This window comes from Rhineura floridana, chromosome 13, assembly GCF_030035675.1.
Source record: "Rhineura floridana isolate rRhiFlo1 chromosome 13, rRhiFlo1.hap2, whole genome shotgun sequence".
Lineage (NCBI taxonomy): Eukaryota > Metazoa > Chordata > Lepidosauria > Squamata > Rhineuridae > Rhineura > Rhineura floridana.
In genome coordinates, this window is record NC_084492.1 from 33,322,485 (window position 1) to 33,347,843 (window position 25,359).

The 25,359-nt window shown below is 43.3% G+C and overlaps 1 protein-coding gene across 1 annotated transcript; it reads left to right on the top strand.

The window, feature by feature from the left end:
- Window positions 1–522: 522 nt before the first annotated feature.
- Window positions 523–23,080, top strand: HSD17B2 (hydroxysteroid 17-beta dehydrogenase 2). The gene is made up of 5 exons (XM_061594256.1): window positions 523–808; window positions 12,493–12,705; window positions 15,667–15,852; window positions 19,769–19,906; window positions 22,590–23,080. The coding sequence occupies exons 1-5, from the start codon at window positions 523–525 to the stop codon at window positions 22,946–22,948; spliced, it is 1,182 nt and encodes a 393-aa protein (XP_061450240.1). The 3' UTR covers window positions 22,949–23,080.
- The last annotated feature ends 2,279 nt before the right edge of the window (window positions 23,081–25,359 follow it).

The following is a 25,359-nucleotide window of genomic DNA, read 5'->3' on the forward strand; positions in this document are numbered from 1 at the left end:
TAAACAAAGTTGAAAGATAAGCATCACATGGGAGCATAGAAAAGATAGAGAGAGCACATCTCTCTCTCTCTCCTTCTTAAGAGCAACACCTGTAAACATGTAAGATGTGTAAGAGCTATAATTTCTCTTGGGACTTGCCACTTCATGCTCACTCCTCAATCTGTCAATCATTTACCCAAGCTGTACGTCCCTCTGAAGGTGGAGCCTTCCTACAATTAAAAAAAAAAGTGAGGGGAAGTGTCCTAGTATTTGGACCTATTTGACAAGCAGCTCAGATAAGCCACTCCAGGCAAATATGTATGTACATACATCCAGGAGACAGTTGCCCTTGCAACTTCATTACTTGAAGTCCCTAAAGCTCTCTCCCATCCCCTTCTGCAACTGACCCCTCCTCCCTTCACATAGAAGTTACGGCACCTTATAGCAATGCATGCATTGTGAGCACTGCCAGGATTCTATTTTATTTTTATTGTATTCTGCTGTGCCTGTGGATGCAGTCCTGCCTGTCTTCCGCCGGCAATCATGGCCATGCACCAGTCTGAAGCGGACAATTCCCTGTTGATCTACATGGGTGCAACTGTGCTCTATGGAGGGACAATTCTTTACCGAGCCAAAAAGTACCGCATGGAGAAATCCCTCTCTTTCTGCTGGGGTCTCCTCTTGCTTTTTGCTTTGGAGGTCCTGTGTTTTGCCACACTGAGAAGTTATCTGGGCTTCAGTTTGTTCTCTCTCGTGTGTCTCCTCTTCTGCGTTTACACATCTGATCAAGCCATGTTACCTGTGAACAGCAAAGCAGTACTCATCACAGGTGAGTTGTTTTTTTTTTAAAAAAGTTCAACCAATGTCAGGTCTTGAGAGAATCTGTAAAACTTTACATTACCCAATTGCCTCTGAAATAGAACTATTTTGACTGTTTTTCATCCCTGCCATGTACAGCCTTATATTTATTAGTATTCTCTGCCCCATCATTTTCTGAAACTCTTTGGGAAGGGGGCTGTTTTGGTGCAGAGATATCAGGCCTTTGGGCCCCATCCAAACAGGAACCCTGTGAGAGTTCTACCTTCTGAAGTGTCTGTTTTCACTCCTAAGGGCAGCATGAGAATTACTGGAGTTCTTTCAGCTGCAAATTGAGTTGTGATTGGTGTCTCTTTACCTAGACTTTTTTCTTCAAAACTATCAGGGTGGCTGTGCAGCTCATAGAGAACTCAGGTTTGCTTTTGCAAAGTTTAACAAAACAAAGCCGGGAAACACCATTTCATTTATTGACACAAAGCTTTAAATGGCATGTCAGTCTTGATAAATTGCCACAGGAGTACTTCCGTGGATGAAATGCTGTGGGTGTGTTGTTGCGCCCAGGTACAAATTGCCTGCCCAGCATATTCCTAAAGAAAGGACATTGCCATGCATTGGTCATAGTGGGGCGAGGGGTGGGGAAGAGAAGAACAATCCATCAATGGCTTCTAAAAAAAAAAAGCGATTCGCATGGAAGACCAGTAGACATGCCACAGTGTTCACCTATGAAGCTTTGCGTGTCTTTTCTTCATTGCGCCATAAGATCGAGTCGCGCTGAGTTTCACCAACGCACCTTATTGCTCTTTCGGAGTTAGGTGGAAAGAAAAATCTCTCCATTTAAAAGGCTAGTGTTGAGTCACTCACAGCTGTAAACCAGATTGCTGGAAAGGTTTGTAGAGGAACGTAAATTGGATCGGATTATATTCTTGGGGCTAAGTGTATTGAACTAGACAAACAAATGATGGAATCGCATCTGCAGAGTGTTCCCAGGCTGTCGGTCCTCATGGCCAAGTTCTGTCTAGGGTTGTGTGTTTAAGATGATAGCTTGCAGTAGATGCAGGAGCAAGGAGGGACGGCAAGGGAGAGCAAGAGCAAGGGATTTATTCAGAAGACACAGCCTTAAAAACCAGTCATAGCCGCCCTCTAGATTAACTCATGCTTTACATGATGGTGTCTGGATATTTTTGTCTTTTTTTTTTAAAGGATCCTTAATAAAGTACCTCATGTCTAAAATATATTTTGTTTTTGTGTGTTAATCAAAGGTGGTATCCAATGATAGTCCTAATCAGAGGAGACCCACTGAAGTTAATGGGCATGATTAACGTAGGTTCATTAATTTCAACAGGCCTTCTCTGAGTAGGACTTGGTTGAGGACAACCGTAACTTCCTAACCACTCCCACCCACTTCAGATGCCAAATAGAGTCTTTAAAACATACCAAATATTTCAAATTTGAAAAATTTGAATAAAAATTATTAAAAAAAAAAACATACCAAATAGCCAATTAAAACATACTGACCACCACCACCCAGTCTGCTATGTAGGTCTGCCCTGTTATAGCTATGGGGAAGGGCCATAGTTCAGGGGTAGAGGATCTGTTTTACATGCAGAAAGTTACAGGTTCAATCCTTGGCATCTCCAGATAGGGTTGAGAGAGACCCCTGCCTGAGAGCCTGGACAGCCACTGCCAGTCAGTGTAGACAGTACTGAGCTAGATGGACCAAGAGTCTGACGCAGTATAAGGCGGATCCTTGCGTTCCTTTTTTAATAGCCAGAACCGTGCCTTTATCAGCTGTCTAATTCATACCTTCTGAGATTTAACAAAGGACAATGGGGATATGCTTGTCACATCTCAATTCCCAAACCGAGGGCTGTTTCCTGGTACACTAGTACCATGTCATTCTAAGCCATTGCTGAAGACTCTGCTCACCCTTTTCAATGCTGTGTTCATTTACTTTGCAGTTGTTTCTTTTTCCGAAAGTTTAAAAGCTGGAGTAGTGTTTTATTATCCTTTTGGTTAAAGATATACTAGAAAGGCTAATTGTCCTCTAATAGGTAATCAACAGCTCAAAATATCTGGTGACCTTGTGTGCAGAATCCCAAAATAATGACCATGCTGACAGCTTACATGAAACATTTTAGCAAGCCATCTCTAAAAGGCACCGCCAGGGGCAAAATCAGGGCCAGATTCAGACATGCTGAGGCCCCAAACCATGCCAAGATTCCAAAGCTCCTTACCATAAAAAATAAAGAGAAAAAAGTTATGGGAAAGTGGCGAGGAAGGGATTAGCGGAAATGATGCCTAGTGTGGAACGGGATTTTAGAATGTGTTGGTAGGCTAGCTCCCATTGTCTCCTCTTGAGGTATGAGGTGAGATTGGGCAACCTGTGGTCGATGCAAGTAGTCCAGCAGCCCTGGAAGAGAAGTTGATGGGCTGGGTGTGGATTGGGATAGGGAGGTCCAGGATTCGGGTGGTGGATTTTATATGAACGGTTATTTAAGCCAAAGCAATTTCAATTATAATAAATCTTATTAGTAATCTCCAATGTATTTGGAGGCCCATCGTAATGGGAGGCTCTAAGCCATGGCTTAACTTGGCTTGTTCCTAAATCCAGCACTGTTTGAAATGCATCTCTGCATTTAATGTGGCCAGGTTTTGTGTGTGCGTTTCTAAACGCAAAGAGCATCAGCAAGAGGTGGAAGCATTATTGGGATCTCACAGCAGGCATAGAGCAAAGATCCTGGGGCCACATGCCAGAGATGGGTGGGGCAAAAGGCAAAAGTGGTGGAACAACTATTTTTTTCTTTAGTTTTTGTACAATAGGCTAGTTTCTATACAGACTCACATGTCCCTCTCTAACCAGCAAAAGAGGAAATATCAGACTTCAAGGAGACATTCCATTCAGATAAAAACACTCAAGAAGGGTGTGAAATAGGGCCAGTGAGAGGTGCTGTCTGGGAAGAGTTCTAAGGGCCTGATGGAGAGGCCTGGAGGGCCACATTTCCCCCTTCCCTGAAATTAAGGTTCTCCACACCTGGCATAGAGGGTGGATTTGATCCTTTTCCTCCCCTGCTGCAAACCTGAGAAGAAAATCTCTATCTGAAGCTGGATTTTGCATTTGGGAAGAAATCTCCCATTGATACCAACAGAAGATTTCCCCCTAAAGAAAATTACAGCTCCAGTAGAGGCATTTCCCTCAAGATTGCATCAGGCCAGGAGGAAAAGGATTAAATTCCCTCTCCGCGCCTGTGGTGATCCCAATAATCTCTGGAATTGTAGCTCTGTGAGGGGAAAAAGCATCTCTTAACAGTTCACAGCACCCTTAACAAACTATGGTTCTCAGGATTCTTTGGAGGAAACCATGACTCTGTAAAGTGGACTAACAATGCTTCAAATATACAGTACAATGTCATTCTGAGGTGAACAGTGAGGGATAAAAGATGGCAGCTCTCAGTAACCAAGCAGAACATTTCCATTGCCATAGAACAGAGTACGGTGGTGGTTACAGATGACTGAATGTCTCAATTTCTCAGATTCTTGTTTTTCCGGACTTTAGTTCATTCTCCACATTTCTGTATCATTGCTCAGAATTTTTGTGCCCCTTTCTCCTAAGAAACACATTTTTGTATGCGATTTTACCTAATATACACATTCTTGCAAGCTATTTTCCGGAATACAATGCACTCAGTATGGTATATTCATGAACAGATACATTAATATGCACACTTGATATTTAATTAATTAATTTATTAAACTTGTATACCACTTTATATTTCAAAAAATCTCAAAGTGGTTTACATTTCAACAAAAATCAATATAAATTCTACTTTTAATACAGTTGCTAGTAATAAGAACAACAATAATCCACATTTTAAGTAACGTAATTGAGCAATAAATTGAAAGCAATCAATATAGCAACAAATTGCTATATTATACATCAATATGGGCAGCTTTGTACATGTTTGTTTGGAGAAGTGCATTGTAATATTTGGAGAATGGTGGCTATGTTCTGCCTCCACAGCCAGAGGCAACATGCTTCTGAATACCAGTTGCTGGAAACCGCAAGAAGGGAGAGTGCTGTTGGGCTCAGTTCCTTCTTGCGGGCTTCCCAGAGGCACCAGGTTGGCCACTGGGAGAACTATCTGGACCAGATGGGCTGTTGGCCTGATCGAGCAGGGGTTCTCGTTATGATAGCTGCATTCCAGTTTTGGGATGTGTGAATTAGGTAGGTTCACACTGACATGAGAACTGAACTGAATTTCTTTCCCATCCCTAAGTGGGTGGGCTGGACTTAGGGATGAGGAGGAAGTTGGTTCAGTTCACATCAAAAAGCAAACCTACCTAATTTGCACTTTCTGAAAGAATAAGAGAACCAACATGAGTCTTCCTTCAAAATCTGGACTGTGTTAAACTCTGCAATGCAGTTCTCCTCCCAGGAACAGTGCAAATTTTGAAGAAAAGCTGTGTTTCTCTTACTGGTTGAGAAAGAGCAAATTAGGTAGGTTTGCTTTTTGATGCGAGCTGAGGGCTCATCCACACTGCAGTTTAGTGTGTGTCTGGTGCTACTTGCATTCCCTTGTAATTTGCATGGTTCACATGAAGTTGCAGGCAACGAGAAGCAATAATGCAGTTTCCCCCTTTAAATCCATATTAACCCAATCCAATTTAATGCAAAAAGGAAAGGAAAAATGGTCTCAGCTGCGCAGTGCTCCTCCTTTTAGGCACTTTGTTTTGATTTCTTTTAGTGGGCGGCCTCTCTTTTAATGCCTCATTGCCCGCTCCCTCTCTCTCTGCCACCCTCAAAAGCTGCCGCAGCCACTGCCTACTTGGCTTTTTCACTCACTCACCATCTGTCCTTCTGGGCTGGGACAATGGAGAAGAGGGGTTTTTTTGAACCGGAGGGAGTAAACATGTAAAATTAGAGGGTGGAGCCACAAGGAAACAGCAACACTGATTCTTCACAGAGGAACATCTACTAGTGTGAATGGAAAACAGCACATTTGAAGCTACCAAGTGTGGACCTTGCAAATCTATCACAACTGTAAAAGCAGTGTCTTTAGTAGGAAGGTATGCTCCCTTGTGGATAAGCCCTGAATCAGATTCCTCCCTATCCTTAACCCCAGACCATCTTGTTTCACTTCCATCAGAGGTGAGGAAGACATTCAGCTCAGTCCTCTTTTCAGTGTGAACCTGCCTCATTCAAACATCTCCAAACAATGTGCAAACTGCAGTAAAGATTGCATCAAAATGCATTAAATTAGGGGAAATTGCTTTGCAAAAGAAAAAAAATGTGTGCATTAGACAAAACTGCATACAAACCTGTGTATATTAGGAGATATTAATGCTGAAAATGGAAGTGGACTGCCTTCAAGTCGATTCCGACTTATGGCGACCCTATGAATAGGGTTTTCCTGGGAAGCAGTATTCAGAGGGGGTTTACCATTGCTTCTCTCTGAGGCTGAGAGGCAGTGACTGGCCCAAGGTCACCCAGTGAGCTTCATGGCTGTGTGGGGATTCAAACCCTGGTCTCCCAGGTCGTAGTGAAACACTGTTGAATTTTCATGAGGACTTTTGAAAACAAATACTTAAAAAATAAAAAGTGTAGAGAACTGAATTTAGATTGGAAAAAATAAGAAATTGAGAGAAACCAAAATTGACAGATTTGCCCATCCCCCCCTTTTCCCCTAGCACCAATTCAATTTGAAAGCTCTCCATGGAGAGCCTTTGGCTCAGCTTTATTAGGAATTTTTTAAAAAAAGATCTGTGCTGTTGCCTTCGACTCATGAGAGCGCATGCCTCCTGGGCTGCTCAAATCTTCAGGCCTTCCTGCTTACAATCATAGGCATGTATCCCTTCAGGCAGAAGGGATCAGAGGGCAGGCTGCTTTTGCCTGGAGAATTTGTGAGACATCTTTGTAAAACCTGCACAATTAGGTGGATTTTGGCAGAGAGAAAATAAGTTTTACAAAGGTCTCATTGGAGAAAAAAATTAGCACATTTTCATGCTACACAGTTGTCTCAGCCTGCCTGGTGCCGGTCTTCAGAGAGCATCACTGTCTCCGCCTCAGTGATGTTTTTTACCCTTGAGGTCTGAGAGGCAAACATTGTCATAAATAGCTTCCCACAGTTCTGCTAGAACTGACAAAAATGAAATTGATCAATTGATAATGAGTAGTTTCAAACAATCAAGCTTCTAAGTGGGGGTTCTCCCCTAATTAAGGCCACTGCCCATGTTTCTTGTCACCCACCATGAGATCCAAATAAATCCAACCCCCAAGCAAGATCTTCCCAGCAAAATCCGTGATCTTTACTCTCTTCTCAAGATTAATCAATTTTATAACATCTTTGAGATTTGATTTACATACCTTGTTTCTGACCTGGATGAGGAGGTGCAGGGGTGGTGGTCTCTCCACTGGTAAGGGAGGCGGAGAGGGAGGCAGAGACCACTGCTGAGATCTTTGTGCGTCAAACCAAGTGCAACCCCCCCACACACTGCAAACACATTATTCAAACACACACACACACACACATGTTGTCATCTTTCACCTCCACAGTTTTTTATCTCCATTCTGCTGCTGCCTCCTCCTTTATCCATGTTCTTGCCCTCAGATTCCTTTCTCCCTCCACTCCATTCTTCTCCACCACACTCCAGTTTTTAAACAATTGTTTTCTCCACTCCACCCTTGTCTCACTCTCCACCTCCTCCCTTGTCACCTCCTCGTCGAGGGAAGAGCTATGCTGCTCAGAAGCCCAGTTTGAGGCACATGATTTTCATCCACAAATCTGAGGAGCAGAAGACTTCCCCTGCTCCCCCCCCAAGTAATGCCCAAAAGTAATGCTGGAAACATTACAATTACTCCTCAAAAGTAATAAAATTACTCCTTGTTCTATTACAATCAAAATGTAAAGGAATTATCCACTCTTTCCTCAAAAAAGTAATAAATTACAAGTAATTTGTGTTTTGTAACTGGTTACTTCCAGGCTCAAAGTGATCTTGATAGGCTGGAGCATTGGGCTAAAAACAACAGAATGAAATTTACCAGGGATGAGTGCAAAGTTCTACACCTAGGAGAAAGAAACCAAATGCACAGTTATAAGATGGGGGATTCTTGGCTCAGCAATACTACATGCGAGAAGGATCTTGGGATTGTTGTTGATCATAAACTGAAGAGATCCAACAGTGCAATGTGGCTGCAAAAAGGCAAATGCTTTTTTAGGCTGCATTAACAGCAGTATCGTTTCCAAATTGCGTGAAGTACTAGTTCCCCTCTATTCGGCACTGGTTCAGCCTCATCTTGAGAACTTTATCCAGTTCTGGATACCACAATTTATGAAGGATGCAGACAAACTGGAACAGGTTCAGAGGAGGGCAACAAGGATGATCAGGGAACTGGAAACAAAGCCTTGTGGCTGTGAGGAGAGACTGAAAGAACTGGGCATGTTCCCCCTTGAGAAGAAAAGACTGAAGGGAGATATATGATAGCACTCTTCAAGTACTTGAAAGGTTGTCACACAGAGGAGGGCCAAATCTCTTCTCAATCATCCCAGAATGCAGGACATGGAATAATGGGCTCAAGTTACAGGAGGCCAGATTTCAACGGAACATCAGGAAAAACTTCCTAACTCTTAGAGCGGTACGACGATGGAACCAATGACCTAGGGAGGTGGTGGGCTCTTAATTATATATATATATAATTAATGTGGAGAGAACAAAGGTGTTGCCCTTCAATTGCTTTGGGCTACAACTTCCACCTGCCTCAGCCAGTATGACCAAGACTTCTGGAGGGCACCATGTTGGCTACCCCTGCATTAATGTATTAACTTAACAGTTGTCAGCAAAAGTGGCTTTACTTACTCGAATTGCAAAATAGAGCCTTGTGTGCTGTTGTCTGAATTGAAAATGCTGATTTTGTGCCCATATTACAGATGCTAATGTTCACATCTACACATACATACTGTATATAACTAATTTCCCAACAGCCTCTCCATAAGTACAGAACAGTATTATTATGAATCAGAATGACATAAATATTTGCAAGTGCACAAGTCTCTTTACCATTCATGTTAGCAGTCCCATAATCTCAAGCTGTTCCTTATGTTCTTTTTCTGTATGTAAAGAATAGCTTACAGATAGCATCTGAGCATAGCGTTCCTTCTTTGGTGGCCTGGGGAATTTAGAAAGAAGCCACACAGTGATGATAAGTACTGATTAAGAAAATACAGGAAAAGTTGTGTAAAAAAAGGTGTGCAATATTAGCAGAGCAGAGCCCTGTGGGCATATGGGTGGAGGAGGTCTTTATCTATCATACTGTTTGCATGCGTTGTGTTTTGAATTGCAAGACTAATGTGACAACATGCGCTATTTAATTTTTGTATGGTTTTCTATGGGAGAACTAAAAGCTTTCTCTAAACTGAATTAAAGGGAAAAAAGGGTAAGGCTGGGAATGTCGCCTGCCTGAAATCCTAGAGAGTTGCTGCCAATCAGTGTAGACCAGGGATGGAGGATTTCAGGCCCAGGGGCCAAATTGTGGCCCTCCAGGCCTCTCTATCTGCGCTTGGCACTCTTACAGATCACACATACACCCCAAGTCCTCGCTGCATCTACTCCACACCCTCCTCAACTATTTTGGCCCAGATGGAATGTGTCCTTTCTTCCCTGGAAGGAGGATGGAGAAATGTATTGAAACCACAGGCTTCTGCTATGTTGCATGGCTGGAATGTTGCCTCTAAGGTTGGATCTAGCCCCACCCGCCCTCATCATGTGTCTCCTGGGACATTGCTCATGAGAGAATGCAGCCCTTGGGCTGAAAAAGTTTCCTAACCCCTGGTGTAGACAATGCTAAGCTAGATGGACCAAAACATCTTGGATAGCTCCTTGAGTTATTTCAGCCTATAACCCAGAGTGGATTCTGCTGCCCCTCTGACATGGAGCCGCCGCTGCCAGGCAGTTGCCCATGTTCCGATCTATGTACGGAGTGTTCTCACAATGCAAACGGGCTTGGTTTTGGTATTGCATGGGAATGCAGGAGTCGACAGAGGCTAGGAGCAATATGCATCATTGGTTGGCTTTGCATGCGCAGGGCTCCAGGTCCCATTCCCAGCACCTCCGGGTAGGGCTGGGAACATCCCCAGTCTAAAGCCCTGGAGAGCCACTGCCAGTCAGTGTAGACAGTACTGAGCTAGATGGACCAATGGTCTTTTCCAGGGTAAGTCAGCTTCCCCTGTTCCTCTTGCATGCTGGGAGTCTGGCAGCAGTCCTCATGGCCCTTGGGAAATATAGTTTTCTGCAAGGCCTCAGGGAATTATAGTGGGGGATTTTTTTGAGGGGGGCACTCAGGGAAGAATCCAGAGCTTCACCTCTTCCTTCAGGCTAGCATTGTTTCAGGCCCATGTAGCTTGCATCTGGATCCAAACCTGGACAGCTCTGCTGACCTCTCTGCCCAAGGTTCAGGAAAAGTTCGCTTTAGGTATTTACGTGCAACGTGCCAAGAGTCCCTCGTGCATTTCACAGGTTATTTGTTTCCAGTTTGGAAGTTTGCTTTTTCAAACAACTTTCTTCCCTTAAGCAAGTATTGAGCATATGTAGAACATTTCTGTGCAGGCACCATTGTTTTCTGTTTTACGATCCAGGCTCACTCCTCTGCTAAGGGATGGACTCCTTTCATTCATAGAAGGAGCTGGGATCAAGCACAGCCTTCCCATGGGTGGAAGGAGGTGGTTGTTGCAGAGTCACTCTTCCCAGGGCAGCCCCTAGCTTCACCTCCCACACTGTTCTGGAGGGTCTTGTTATGATATATGCACTGACCACATCAAAGGGCAAGCCTTAGGCTGAAACTGAGCAGAGTTGCTTCAGCAACAGTCAGCCTTATGCAGCGCATTTTTAAAGGAGGTGTTCCTGGGTGTGCATTTTTTTTTTCATTCATATTGTTTGCTCGTGGAAGCCTCTCTACCATGTACAAGCCCTGACATTTGGGCTGAGGTGAAAGTGGTTCAAACTTTTTTTTTTTGCAGTCTTGCAAATGCATTTACGCAAGTCACCAGCCGAGCATAATTCTTGCTAGCCTGCCCACCCACCAATAAATATAGGAATTAAAAAAGCAAATTAGAATTTAAAACGGCTGCTTATGATCCATACCTTGCTGTAGCAGAACTTTGTACAAAAAAAAATTAAACATAATCACAGTGTATAGGGAGAGAGCTTTTGTTAAGATGTCTTTCAAAAAGACTGATGGTTTGTAAGAACCCTAAGAATGATTGGAAACGTAGCCTTACGTTCTGCTGTTTCTACTCAATTTCACTAAAACATTCATACCTCTAGTCAGCATTTCAGTGGCTCTGGATTTGTGTTCTTGGTTCATTGATTAACGTTTAGGTGTCCATTTGTTTCCACTGTATGTCCAAAAGCTAGTACTTGGGTGTCTATTTGGACACACAACTGTTACTTTAAAAAAATGCCTCTTCACTTAAAGGGACCCAACTAGCTCCAGCAGTTTTTTACTACGTTGGAGAAAGGGAGACTGTGACTTGTACTTGGGCTTTGGTGATGGAGTCCTCTGCATCACAGAATGGCAATACAACATCCTTGGGTCAGAGAGGCACTGGTACCCTGGAGTCATCTCACAGGCATGCTTTTGGGGCTGGACCCGAGTCTACTACCCCTTCTGACTCAGAATCATCACTCCCATCCCCTGAAGAAGGGGAATCTGAATCCAAAGTCATGAGTGACAGGTCTCTCAACCCTTCACAGCAGCTTTAAGGGAGCTGTAGGAATCAGATAATGTTGCCTTCCCATCCTCATTTGAGCAGCTCTCCCCTGAGCACAAGACTGAGTCCAATCTGTTATTCCTGCAATACTGAGAATGATGTGACTAGTTTTGCATGACTAGTGAGTGCTGTATTATTGCAGGCTCATATATTTAGTTTATGAACTAGTTTGCAGTTTTTTGATTTGGAGCAGTCCAGCTAAATCCTACTCAGAGTAGACCCAGTGACATGAATGAAATGGTTAGTTCTGTCGAGTAACTTCAGTGGGTCTACTATGAGTAGAAAGACACCCCAAAAGGTTTGATTTTCCTTAACATACCTTAAAGACCATACCAGAAAGAAGAGTGTTAAGGAAAACTAGTTCAAATTAAATTACAAATACTAAAATAAATATTCAGTAACCATGAAGTAAACACAACGGGCAACAAATCACTCCTATACAAGGCACGTGCCTGTTTAAATGTTCCTGGAGTAGTTTGACCGCGTGCGTTTCCACCTTTTGGTCTTCTTCAGTGGCCAAATAAATAAAATCCACTGGCTTTAGGATGGAAATTCACTGGAACATTAATCAGGCTTGTTTGGATACAAGATTTTATCAATCGGCATTAGTAAATTGCAGTATGAAGTATCAAAATTATTTTCAAACAGCATGAAGCATTGGGTACTACCTTTTATTTGTATGACTAGCATGGGGTACCACCTTTTATTTATAATAGGTTGTATCAATATTAGTTCTACTCAGAGAAGACCCGTTGAAATTAATAGATATGACTGCCTTGGATCCTTTCAATTCAGTGGGCCTATTCTGCGTAAAACCTAGCTAGATATAATCCACAATATTTAAGATAATTGCATCCTGCTTTGAGAATTCTGCATGGGCTGAAAAATCAGACCATTAAATAAATAAATAAATAAAACAAGCATATTTTTTCCCCAGGAAGTGACAGCGGCATTGGGCACGAACTGGCAAAGTACCTTGACAGGTTAGGATTCGTTGTGTTTGCCAGCGTTCTAAATGAGAAAGGGCCCGGTGCTGAAAAGCTAAGGAAGACCTGTTCGGAGAGGCTTTCTGTCCTGCAACTGGACATCACCAATTCAGTGCAGATTAAAGAGGCGTATCTTGAAGTAAGAAGAAAATTGCAAGATGCAGGTATGTTCCATGTGGTGCATATACATGATCCTTGTAGGAGTCGTTGTAGAGGTCAAATGACATTTTGCAAAGTTTCAAAGGTTTGTTTTTGTTGATCCTAGCCTCAGAATTCCAACATTCATATTTCAGAATCAAAATCATTATTGGGGGATGGGGGAGAAATTTGATTCAGTTTGCATTTGAAGGTGAACCTACCCGATTTGCAATACAAAGAATGAAACACAGCCAGCCCCCAAAACTGGCCTTTTCTCCAAATTTTGCAGTGCAGTTCTCTAACCATGTAATGTGTACAAAAATGCAGGTACTGAGGTAAAATATCCATGGAAATGGATAGGTTCATGAAATTAACATATAAAATGCATTGTTTCAGGGGGGAATTGCTTTGCAAAAATATGAAAAGGCATGAATTGGAAATGTGGAGAACGGAGCATAAGACTGGAAAAATGAGAAACTAAAACTGACTAATTCACCCCTTCTTTTCACATCACACATACACACAAATCACTTTTAACAGAGCAATCCAACTCAGGGGAAGCTGGCAGAAGGGGTGCGGGCAGAAGAGGAGCCGGGGGGGGGAAAGTCTGCAGCATCCAGGTATTGTTTGGGAGCCTCCAGGTTGGCTGAACTCTGGCTCAGCCGGGAACTGCGCACGGGGACTGGAAAGTAAAGCTGGCTCCCATGAATACCACTAGCGGGGAGTCAGCACTCTCCATAAACTTTCATTGTAATTATTTTCGTAGATGACCTGTTTCCTGGCGTAACTCTGGCCCGGATCGGGACTTGCAGATGAACTCCCAATATGAGTTGGATGTTGCCTAAGTCCCCTCCCCCTCGGCCCCTCCTTCGATACACCAACGGTGTGCCCCTTTTTCAGGCCTTATGCCCACTTCCACCGGCTCCTTTTCTGCTGGGCTCCCAGCTGAGCTGGCAGGGTCCTGGCTCCCCCCGCGGCTAGCCAGAATGAGGGGCTTCTGCCAGTGGAGCCTGGCTAAGCTGGGACCCTGCCAGCTCAGCTGGGGGTCTGCCATATCCACTTCCCCACAGCTCGGTGTAAATAGCAGTTGGATTGAGCTTTAAAAGGCATGGACTTTTAGCCCTAAAGTGAGTCAATGAACTAATGAAATTAATATATAGTGTTCTATACTCTGCTGTCAAAATCCTGTGAGTAACAGGAACATGCCAGATACTGATCTCTCAACCTCTTGTTTTAATTGCTGTGTTCTTTTAATGGGATTGTTTTACCTTGAATTTTAATTGTGGATACCTATATTTTAATGTTTTAATGAGACAATTCATTCTGCATTTTAATTATGGATGTTTATATTTCAAAGTCTGTGTAATAGGATTTTATATTTTGTGAACCATTTAGGGTGCAGTCCTTCTGGTGCTTATGCTGGGCCGAGGAGAATCAGGATGCGGCATATGTCTGGGGGAGGAGGGAGGTGCAGCCGGGCTGTGCCAGCAAAAATCCACATTTGGGCATAGCCTCAGTGCAGCCAGGGGACTCCGCCGCCACCTGGACGCAATTGAGGCTTAGCTGGTGCAGCTGAGGCCAGCGCAAGGCCTGAAAAAAGGATGTTCTGGGTTTGGGGGGGGCTCTGTTTGGCTCTGTCCTGCGCCCCCCCCCCGTCCTGGCTGAATCTATGCTGGGGGAAAGGGTGGCAAAAGAAAACATGCATTTTGTTTCCTTCCACCAAGCCCTGCTGGCACAGCAAGCGTACTCCCCTCCCTGGGACTCCTGAACCACAGTAGGATGTGGCGGCTTCTTCTGCCTCCTTCCCGTCCACTGACTCTACTCCTGTCAGTCTCCTCTGTGCTGGATTGCTCTGTCCAAGCCTGTTTTGGCATTGAGTGGTATATAATTAGTAACACAGAAAAGAAGCAAAGTAAGAATACCAACAAACATACAAAAATGTAATTCTCCATCTTTGGAGATGGCAGGTGTTGCCACCACTCACCATATGCTCAGAGGCACATGTTACCAAATTCTTCCGAGCTACACAGGAAGTGGATTGGACTGTGAAAGACCAAACCAAATTGTGTTTGCATTTTGACAAATGCGTAAGGTAGTACAGTATCTCAGACAGGAGGTCAGGTCTCCTGTTCCCCTGGTGCATTCACTATAGCTGCCTAATTACTGCTTTTAAAACTTTGATAGAAATATCTATTGGCTATAGGTACATCCTTAAACTGCAAGGGTTTTTTGCCTGTTAGTGAATATATATTAAATAGCCAATCTGGTGCCCTCCAGATGCTTTGGGCTACAACTCCCATCAGCCCCAACCAGCATGGCCACAACATCTCCAGGTAAGACAAAAGAGAGAATGCTGTCTGAAATGGCAGAGAGCCACTGCCTGTCAGTGTAGACCAGGCATAGGGAACCTGTGTCCCTCTAGATGGAATCTAAATTATTGTCTCCCTTGATAATTTACCATGATGGTTATGGTTGATGGGAGTTGGAGTCCAACAGCACCTAGAAGGCTGCAAGCTCCATAGCTTATCTTTGGAGATGCAGTCCTGGTCATGACAAAAGGAAGGAAAGGAAAGGTTTGCCTCACATACAGCCTAGCAATAAATACAACCATAGTGGGTTATGTAAACTAAAACACAGCCATCCTTTGAAATGTGCACTTTTCCAAATTTTGCAATGCAGTTCTCCAGAAACGTCAATTGAGTCATGGGTACAAAAATGCATATACTAGGGTACAATGTTCATGAAATGCATATACTAGTGAAAATAACATACAACATCCATTATATTAGGGGAAATTGTTGTGTAAAAAATGTGTGTATCAGACATAAATTCATACAAATATTTGTGTATTAGGATAAATTTTCATTAAAATGCTATTAAGGGCTTGTGTTGAACTGAAGATTGGAAAAATGAGAAACTGAGAACAGCCAAAACGGTCTGTTTTGCACAGCCTTACTTTCCTACATATCCTTCTTCCTCCTTGCCAGATCTTTGGGGCATCATCAACAATGCCGGGGTCCTGGGATTCACCGCCGATGGTGAGCTGCTCCCCATGCATTGTTACAAGCAGTGCATGGATGTCAATTTCTTCGGTCCCGTTGAACTGTCAAAGACATTCTTACCGTTGCTCCGGAAATCCAAAGGAAGGCTCATTAACATCTCAAGCATGGCAGGTGAGTGAAACTGATGCATTCGTGTGATTTATAAATTGACAGGCTGCTATTCTGTGTTAGCTGTTCTCTGGGGAGTATCCCATTGTCTTATATGTTACAGCTGCCAAAGTGAGATGTTTCCAGATTAAAAACTCTACTTCTTCCATACCCAGATCCTACTGTAATGCTGTCAAAAGAACGCATAAGCCAATATTGGACTGTTAGGCAATCTAAAACGCAGGGAGAGAGGCAAGACTGGAATACAGTACTGGAGCAGGCTGTCTAAGGCCACATTCACACAATATACGTTTATTACACTGTTATTCCACTTTAAACAATCATGGCTGTTTAGTGAAGTTCCTAGAGCTACAGTTCTCAGAGGAGTTTAAAAGTCTTCCCTGAGAACTCTGGAAATTGTATCTCTGTTGGGGGGACATGGGTCTCCTCGCAATTCTCAGCACTCTTCACAAACTACACTCTCCAGGATTCTTTGGGGGAAGCCATGACTGTTTAAAGTGGAATAATAGTGGAATTATTCTGGGGTGAATGAGGCCTAGGTTAGAGATGTGATCCATTGACCAGTGCCACTTTGAAAGCATTATGTCGACCTACCAGGCAGTATCAATTCAAGTTCATTCTTTATCCACTATCCATTACAACAATCTGACTTCCCCTCTCCCGCAAAAAAAATATCAATGTTAATATCAATATTTTGAAAGCAACTATCAATATTTTGAAAGGAATTATCAATATTTTGAAAGTAAAGAAGCTTTCTATCCTCCTCACTTTTAGCTTGGATTATTTGAGTGGGAGTGGTGGAAAAAGAGAGTGAGAGTGAGTGAGCTGTAGTGCTATGCTGTGCTGTGTAGAATCAGCAAAAGAACAATATATTTGAGAGAATATTTGCGAGGGGGAGAAATCTAGTGTTGGGGGAAAGCCACTGAAGTGCGGAGCAAGTAGGATCCAAATTCAGCTGAATTTTCGCCCATCCCTAATCTAGGTTAGATTCCAGATTTAGCCTGGAAGTAGTGGTTGCTGGGATGGAGTTCATAGATTTCGTGGGTAAGACTCTCACACAGGGCTCATTTTTTCCCCAAGGGGAAAAATAGGTTTTCTTGCTTGGCCAGTGCATTTGCCAGCAGGATTGAACCCTGATCATGATTGTCAGATGGGTGTGGTTTTGGAGAATTGGTTTTGTGAGACAAATTGGATCCCCTGGTAGGCCAAGATTGACTTGTCTGGAGGTTCTGCACCCCTGACATAAATGGTTAAAGACATCAACTGTCCTACCCTTTAATTTTCTATTGACTCCAATAAACCCAATGCAGCAATTTTACCAAGCTTAAAAGTAGCCCCTGTTTCATAACAAGACAACATTATGGGATGTGTTCCTACAGAACAGAAAGCAGTGCATTATGCATCTTCTTAACAATCTCACCTCTCTTTGGGGGCCTCTTAAACATTTGCAATAATGGAAACATGAGTTGTCTGCTAGCCAATGAAATCTGTGTTGGAAAGTCTTTCAACTGCAAGGTTCCCTTTCTGGCAGTCAAGATTGATGAAGACAGGGTAAAGCGAGGCCATAGCAAACTTGTTAAAGAACGTTCCCTCGCCTCCTCTCTGCTGCTTTGGGCTCTGTCTCCAACAATGGCAGGAGTCCAATTGCTGAGCCAAATGGCGTATGTATCCATCAATTTCAGCAGGTGTAAAAGCCAGTTTGTCAAAAGTGTCTGTGTCACTTGGGGATTTAAAGAAGTAGTGGAGAAAACGGCAAACTGAAAAAAAATTGGAATGACAAGCTGATAAATATGTACAGTTCTGTAGTAACAACAAAATTGGCTACCTTCCTGTTGTGTGTCCCGACTTGTAGAGATGAGGGACAAATTTAGTTCAGTTTGCATTTTAATCTGTTTCATTCTCACTTTTTGAAATAAAACGTTAACTGATATGCTGCTGTCCTTAGACATTTGCACAGCAGTATAGTTTTACTGCAAATTTATCCTAATGTACACATCTTATATGCCAATTTTGCAAAATATATGCACATTTTTGCATAGCTTTCCCCACTAAAATAATTCATATTTTATATGCATTTTTATGCACGCTTTGATATACACATTTTTGTACACATTCCTTGGCTAGAAAACAGCATTGCAAAATTCAAAGAAGAGAAAGATGGCTGTGTTTTGGATTTCATATTATTTCAAACAGAGCAAATTAGGTAGGTTCATTTTGAAATGCAAACTGAATCAGATTTCTCCCCACCCCCGGACTGACAGATAAGTAACAGGGAGCTGGGGGTAGGTTGGTGGGAGAGTAAGATGGAAACTGAACTGAAAAGAATCTGCAGATCTGTGGCAAATTGTGCCTGCTCCAGTCTAGGAATTAACACTAGACATTTTCCCAGTAGCACTGGAATTTGGGAGGTACGCAGGGCAGGGCAGAGTGAACAACAGAACAGTAAATGGCAAATCCACCCACCCCTAGGGAAAACACTAATGCAATGGCTTCACGTCACATGCCTTCTCAATTATGTATATGTGCAGACACATGGTTTGACTATGACTATGTGTCTTCCTTTAACTTACAGCTTGGGTCATAGCCATTGTACAACACCAGTTCCATCTGTGTCAATCACTGCTGCAAGATAAACAAGGCTTAACTAACTTTCCCTTTCCAGTATTTTTGTCAGTAGTGCCCTTTTGTTTCGTTACGCCCAGTCCACACTCTAAAGCCATCCAAGTTGGTGGCCATCACTGCCTCTTGTGGGAACGAGTTCCATATGTGCTATGTGAAGCAGTACTTTCTTTTTTCTGTCTTGAATCTTCCAACATTCAGCTTGATTGGATGTCCAGAAGTTGCAGATGTGGTATTAGAAGAGAGGGTGAAAAGGTTTTCTCTCTCCACTTTCTTCATGCCATGCATAATTCTACATGCATTTATCATGTCACCTTTTCTCTAAACTAAAAAGTTTTCCTTTTCAAAACCTTTTCCAGGTCTACAGAATCCTTTTGAGGTGAGGCAACCAGAACTGTACACAGTATTCCAAATGCAGCCGCACCATAGATTTATGTAGCCACTTCTTTCCGGGAGAAAGAGGGGTGGGAGATAGATGCCTTTGGATGTCGGGTATCTGGTGCTCCTTTGCTAGTGATTTTCTCACCTGGTCTCTGCCCGACACTTGGCTCTCTTTCCTGCCTGATGTCCCACGCTCTGAAGGAGCAAGCACCCTGCAGGGTCAAATTCTCTGCTCAACAGCTGTCCCACAGAAGATTCAAGCAACAGCTGTTGATTGGAGGATGTGATCCTGTGGGGTGCATGGTGCTCCTGTGCAAGCAACTTCCCTGCAGGGAAGCCGCTTGCAAAGGAGTGTCTTGCAGGATTGAACCCCCTGCTCTCAGGGGCGTAACTACCGGGGTGCGGAGGGTGTGGCCCGCACCCAGGTGTCACCACGAGGGGGGTGACACCCAGAGCCGCCCCGCCCCGCGCTGTTGCCCAGCAAGGCTGCTTCAACTCCTCCTTGGAGGCAGGCGGGCGAGACCAGGAGTAGTGTCAGCAGGGTGAGGGAGGCGTTCTGGCGTTCCCAGGCCTTCTCCAGCTGGGTGCCCCTCCGGCACGTGCCCTCCCAGGGGCATGGACGGGGTGGCTGGCCTCGAGTGTGCACGCATGAGGTCCGCACCCCCCCCGCACTCCCGCTAGTGACGCCGCTGCCTGCTCTCAGTCCCGGGTTTGTGTGGGGGAGAAGTTGCAGTGCCTCCTTCCTACCCCCTCCCAACCATTCATTTAATTTGGGTTTTAGAAGGTCCTAATTAAGCATTCTCCTTGCCCCTCTGATGCTGGGTGCACAGTCCCTGGGTCAGCCCTGGAGTGGGGCTGTACACAGCCCTACTGTAATCCTTTATTTCATCTACTGAACCTGTTTCTATTGCTCCTATAGGAGGTATCCCAATGCCACGCTTTGCTGCCTATGGAGCGTCCAAAGCAGCCCTGTCCATGTTTTCCGGAGTGATGAGACAGGAGCTCTCCAAATGGGGTATTAAAGTATCTGTCATGCATCCATCAGGCTTCAAAACATGTAAGTTGCTGGAGTTTCAGATGGTTTTCTAACTCATAACAGGGGGAAGGGGAACTTCCTGAGAGTCCCATGTTCTCAAGAAGAAATAATAATAATAAAATTTTATTTTTTGGCCGCCTATCTGGCTGAATGAACAGCCACTCTAGGCGGCGTACATAATTAAATTTAAAATATACTTATAAAATACATAAAAATACAATTATAACATATTCAGTTACCCCCATCTGTACACTATAAAACTAAAATTAACTAGGGATTCTATATGCCCGCTGAAATAGCCATGTTTTTAGTCCTTGGCGGAAACCTACTAAGGAAGGGACATTGTGAATGGCCCTCAGACACCCACAGGGATGTGTGAACTTTGCTTTTTGCTCATTGGGGATCCAGACAGAGTTTGCTTTAGTGACAGCATGTGTAGGGCAATATTTCTAGGAGTGCTTACCAGGTAGCTAATTCACACGATCGCTTAGGAGGTTTTAATACCAGTTTATGACATCTTTGAATAGCCTGTAAACCAAAATGTGCAAACAGAAATGTGGTTAGCTGAATGATGTATCAGGTGCTGCCTGTCCGGAACTGATTATAGCATTCCACTCCACATTGCAATTTTTAAGCATTTGTCTTGAGGTGGCAAATTGGGATCTGTAAATCTGCATGCCTGACTCAGAGGATTATTATACAAGCCCATGTTAAGTCCAAGCACCCCCTATCTCTAAAACAAACAGATTAACAATAGCATTCATAAATAAATGAATCAATCTTCAACTATTCGGGGAACTCCAGAGCTACCCCTGACAATCTTGAGAACCACACACACAAAACAGCATGGATTGAAAAAGAGGTGATTCATTCTGAGGCACAGTTCACATGGGTGCGTGTGTGTGTGTGTGTAAACACACACCATCGTGGCCTTTTTTCCAACTGATACATTTGTTTCTCAGTGGGTCTTGTGAATGTCTGGATATGTGTGCATATCAAATAAGCATTGCCCTGTATCAACTGACTTTCCAAAAGATAATCCCAGATGCATCAGACTTGCATTTGATAGCTATTTATGAGACCAATTCAACACATGCAAATCCGTCTGAAAAATCTGCCCTGGTTGTTGTTCTTGTTGTTATTATACACAAGTATAGACCACTTCATAGCATAAAATCATTGAAGATGTGTACAAGATAAAAACAAAATAAAACAGAAACAGAAGCTCTATAAACAATAACATCTATTCAACTAAGAACAATAAAAAACATACCGACTTCAAAAGAAAAACCAAAACAATTTCATCAGTGACATTCCATAAATGACATAAAAGTGACATTCCATAAATGACATAAAAGTGACATTCCATAAATGACATAAAAGTGACATTCCATAAATGACATAAAAGTGACATTCCATAAATGACTGGGTTATATCTCAGGGAAAGCCTTCCTAAACAAAAATGTCTTCAGGGGGTGCCTAACGCCTGTCTGATTTCGGCTGGTAATTCATTCCAGAGAGCTGAAGCTACAACCCTAAAAAGGCCGGTTTCTAGTACAGGCTGAGCATACCACTGGGACATATAGGACTCCCAGGAGTGCCCCATCGGAAGAGAGCAGTTGCCAGGCAGGAATATAGTGGGAGCGGTGGTTCCAAGTTGTTTAGGGCTTTCGGGGCTTAAAGCAAAACCACGAACTGCACCCAGTAGCATATTGGCAGCCAGTACTGCTCCCTCAGAGTATAGAGAATGTTGTGGCAATCCACTGATGAGATTTCCAGTGCCAAACTCACAATGGCCAAGCTGGCTTGGTCCAGGAATGGCTGCAGCTGTACTATCAACCAAAGCTGATAAAAGGCAATCCTAGCCACCAAAGCCACATGTGCCTGCAGTGACAAAGATGGATCCAGGAGCACCCCCAGACGACTTCATTGGGAGTGCACCCCCAACCAGAACATATAACTGATTGACAGTAGTGCAATGGCAAATTCAGGAGTGCAGGGTCCCTTCATGATAGTCACAGCCATGCCCCCTCCCCTCTATTTTTGCTGCTGGGTTGAGAATAAGATCCTTGTTAATGCCTTGTCCCACAACAGACGTCCCTAGGAGCCAATAACCATGAAAGAGGAGAGTGTTAGCTACTGAGAAGTGTCTTCTCAATGGCTGTCTCACCTCCTTTCACTCTGATTGGCTTCAATCAGCAAGAAAGGACAAGGAAGAATGTTAGGAGACAGTTCTCAGTGGCTAACACATTCCCCATTCATGCTGATTGGCTTGTAGGATGCTAGAGATGTCGGGATCCTGATGGGACCCTGCTCCCCAAACAGTAAGGGATCTCAGACCTCCTGAGACCCTGATGACTACAGCCCCGCTGATCTATCTTCCAGACACGGAAACCGCTCACCCGCAGGGCCTCTGTCTTGCCAGGGTTTAAACTCCATCTGTTGACCCTCACCACTGTGTCCAGACACTGGTGCAGAGTCTGCACAGCCATTCCTGATTCAGATTCAGAATTGGACCATATCTTTTTTGCTCCAAGGATAAAACATGTTCAAATATGTCTCCTGGGTGAGGCGGGGGGGGGGGTTACTTTAGAAATCCTTCATCCCACATTATTTGCATTTCCTGTTATTTCATTCTGATTAGAACAAAAAATGTCAAATTAAGAAGCCTAGATATTCATCAGTGAATCGCCCTATCTCCCAGGCATCCAGGGAACTCCTGAGTTCTGGAATAAGGAGGAACGCATCCTTCTCGAGAACCTAACGCCAGATGTGAAGAAAGATTACGGTGAAGATTACATCCTCAACCTGAAGAAGCTTCTCAATGACATGTTTGCCGTTTCCGGGTCAGATCTCTCACCGGTGCTTTGTGATGTTTTACACGCATTATTGGCGGAGCAGCCGCATGGCTTATACACTCCGGGCAAGAATGCTTACAAATTCCTCCTCATCTTCTGCTATTCCCCTCTCTGGTTTTATGATTTTTGCATGAGCAAAATGATCTATACTTCAAGCATACCCAGTGCTCTCAGAGCAGCAGAGGCAAAAAACAAGGACTTGTAGGCAAATCAGGGAACGCGCACACATATCTTTCTAGAATTCACATGATAACACCTGATGTAGCCATATGTTTGCCAAGTAATATACTACATAGTGAATAGTGGTGGAAAGGTCTGTCCATTTCTGTTCTCTCAGTTTCTCATTTTTCCAATCTTAAATTTAGTTCTGCAGCAATTTGCTTTTTTTTTCCTAAGAAATTCCTCAGGAGAATTCTTCAGCACTTTAGTGCAAATGTCTCCTATTAAATACATTTTTGTATATAGTTTTAACTAATGTGCACATTTTTGCAAAAATTTTCTCCTAAAATGATGCACTTGCATGTTATTTTCACTAATATATTCATTATTAGGAATATTATTCCCTGATATATCCATTTTTGTAAATGTTCTTTGGCTGGAGAACTGTATCACAAAATTTGGATGTGCGAATCTCAAAGGATGACTGCATTTTGGTTCTCATAATGTTTTGGAAGTGAGAATTTGATATAGTAGCCGTCAAATCCAAACCAATTTGAATTTCTCCCCCATCCCTAGTTGTGAGTGTTGGGGATCTTGGATATTTAAATCCACTGAGCTGCTTTTAAATACACATTGGATGGACAAAAGTAGAGGGGAATGCTTAACTTTAAGATCCTTTGTAAATTTCACCCTTGTGTCACTTTTTTCAGGTGCATTTTTATCTTGATTTAGGCTGAACTGAAACTCCTATTGTATTTTACTATGAGCATCTTATTGCAATGCCAAAAAAATACCTCCCCTTTATTTTTTGGCAGTCCTTATCAATATGTCTAAATACCCTTATTCCCGATAATGTAATCACACATATGTATCTAATTGGCTGCATAGTATTAATATGCTATCCCATTCACTATATCCCTTTTTGTGTTTCAGGGAGCACATGCATTTGTTTGCAGAGTTGATGGGGTGGGAATGAGGGTTGTTCTGCTGTCCAGTCTGTTAATGTCCATGTGGTTAGCTAATGGTGTGAATAGAGTCTATGCACATAGAAGTTGTATGATCATTGGTTCTCTCCAGATAATCAGGAACCCTGCAAAACACAAGGTTCCTGATTGCCTGTACAGTTGTATGGATGTAGGCTCTGTTCAGTTGAATATACCAAGGCTGAGGGAGAAGGGGGCAGTGGGGGCTATACCACTTCCCACTCCATTCATTCAGTGAATGAAGATATCATTTGATTAGTGAAAAATATGTGATCTCTGATTGGTTGAGATCACCTATATAATGAATCCAAGAAAGAGATAGCAGCAGCCTGGGCAAGGATCTTTTGTCAAAGAAAAGGGAGAATATTCACATTGTCTGTTTGAGATAGAAATAGTCACAACACCAAAATCACGAGTTTTGGCTCTAAAATTGCAAGTAGAGACTATTTGATGTGAGCCTCATTGTGGCTGCCACATTGGAATACATTATTTCATGCAGGAATTGGTGAAGGACAATGTAATGCAAAGCTAAGAGCAGCTTTGCCATTTGATTGGCATATCGGATTATCCTAAATCTTCATGCTGGAAGTTTGGAGATCCATTCCACCCACTGGAAAATCACCAAGGGCATTATTACATGAACACCTTGTTTATCCTAGGTTGAGCTCGTCAGAAAACAGCGAGGCCAGGTTTGTGCTGGTTTCTGTACAACTCATAATGGGCTTGCATGACCCATCATGAGTGAGAATGGCAGCCTGAGAAGCTGCAAGCGTTCTCTGAGTCCTGACCTCCTAACATGTAATGTTTGATGTTGCCACCCAATTTGGGTCGGCTTGACATGGGCTGTACAGGATGTACCTCAAGGCATCCACACCCACCTCTACAACTCCTGAGTTTGTTGATTGCTCCACAGAATGCTGATACCAAAGTGAGAAGTTGTTTAACCACAAGGTTATCATTAATGCCATAAAGTTTGTGCTGTGCCTGGGGAAACTCTCAAGAGCTGCATGCCAAGGATCCCGGTTAAAAAAAAAAAAGGGTGTGTGTGGTTAAATGTATTGCAGGCAACAATAAATCAAATATCTGCCATGTTGCCTTAAGGAAAAGGCATGCAATTGCCTCTTTTATTGTTGAGGTTTTCCTATCAGATGTCCGTGACTTGAGCTATCAGAGCAGGCTGCCCTATGCACTGCTTGGCCAGCGTCTTCTCAGCATTGATAGCCCACAATATTCAGGTGACGTGTCTCCTTGGAAGCTAAGATGGCCCATGAGGGCTAGGCGATGGCTAGAGGAGATTATTCATCCTAATCTCCCTAACCATTGCCACCACCAGCTAGCCAGAAGAAGCAAACTAGGTCTCTGTGTTAAAGAAAGGACTGCCTTCAAGTTGATCCCAATTTATGGCAATCCTATGAATAGGGATTTCATAGTAAGCGGTATTCAGAGGGGGTTTCCCATTGCCTCCCTCTGAGGC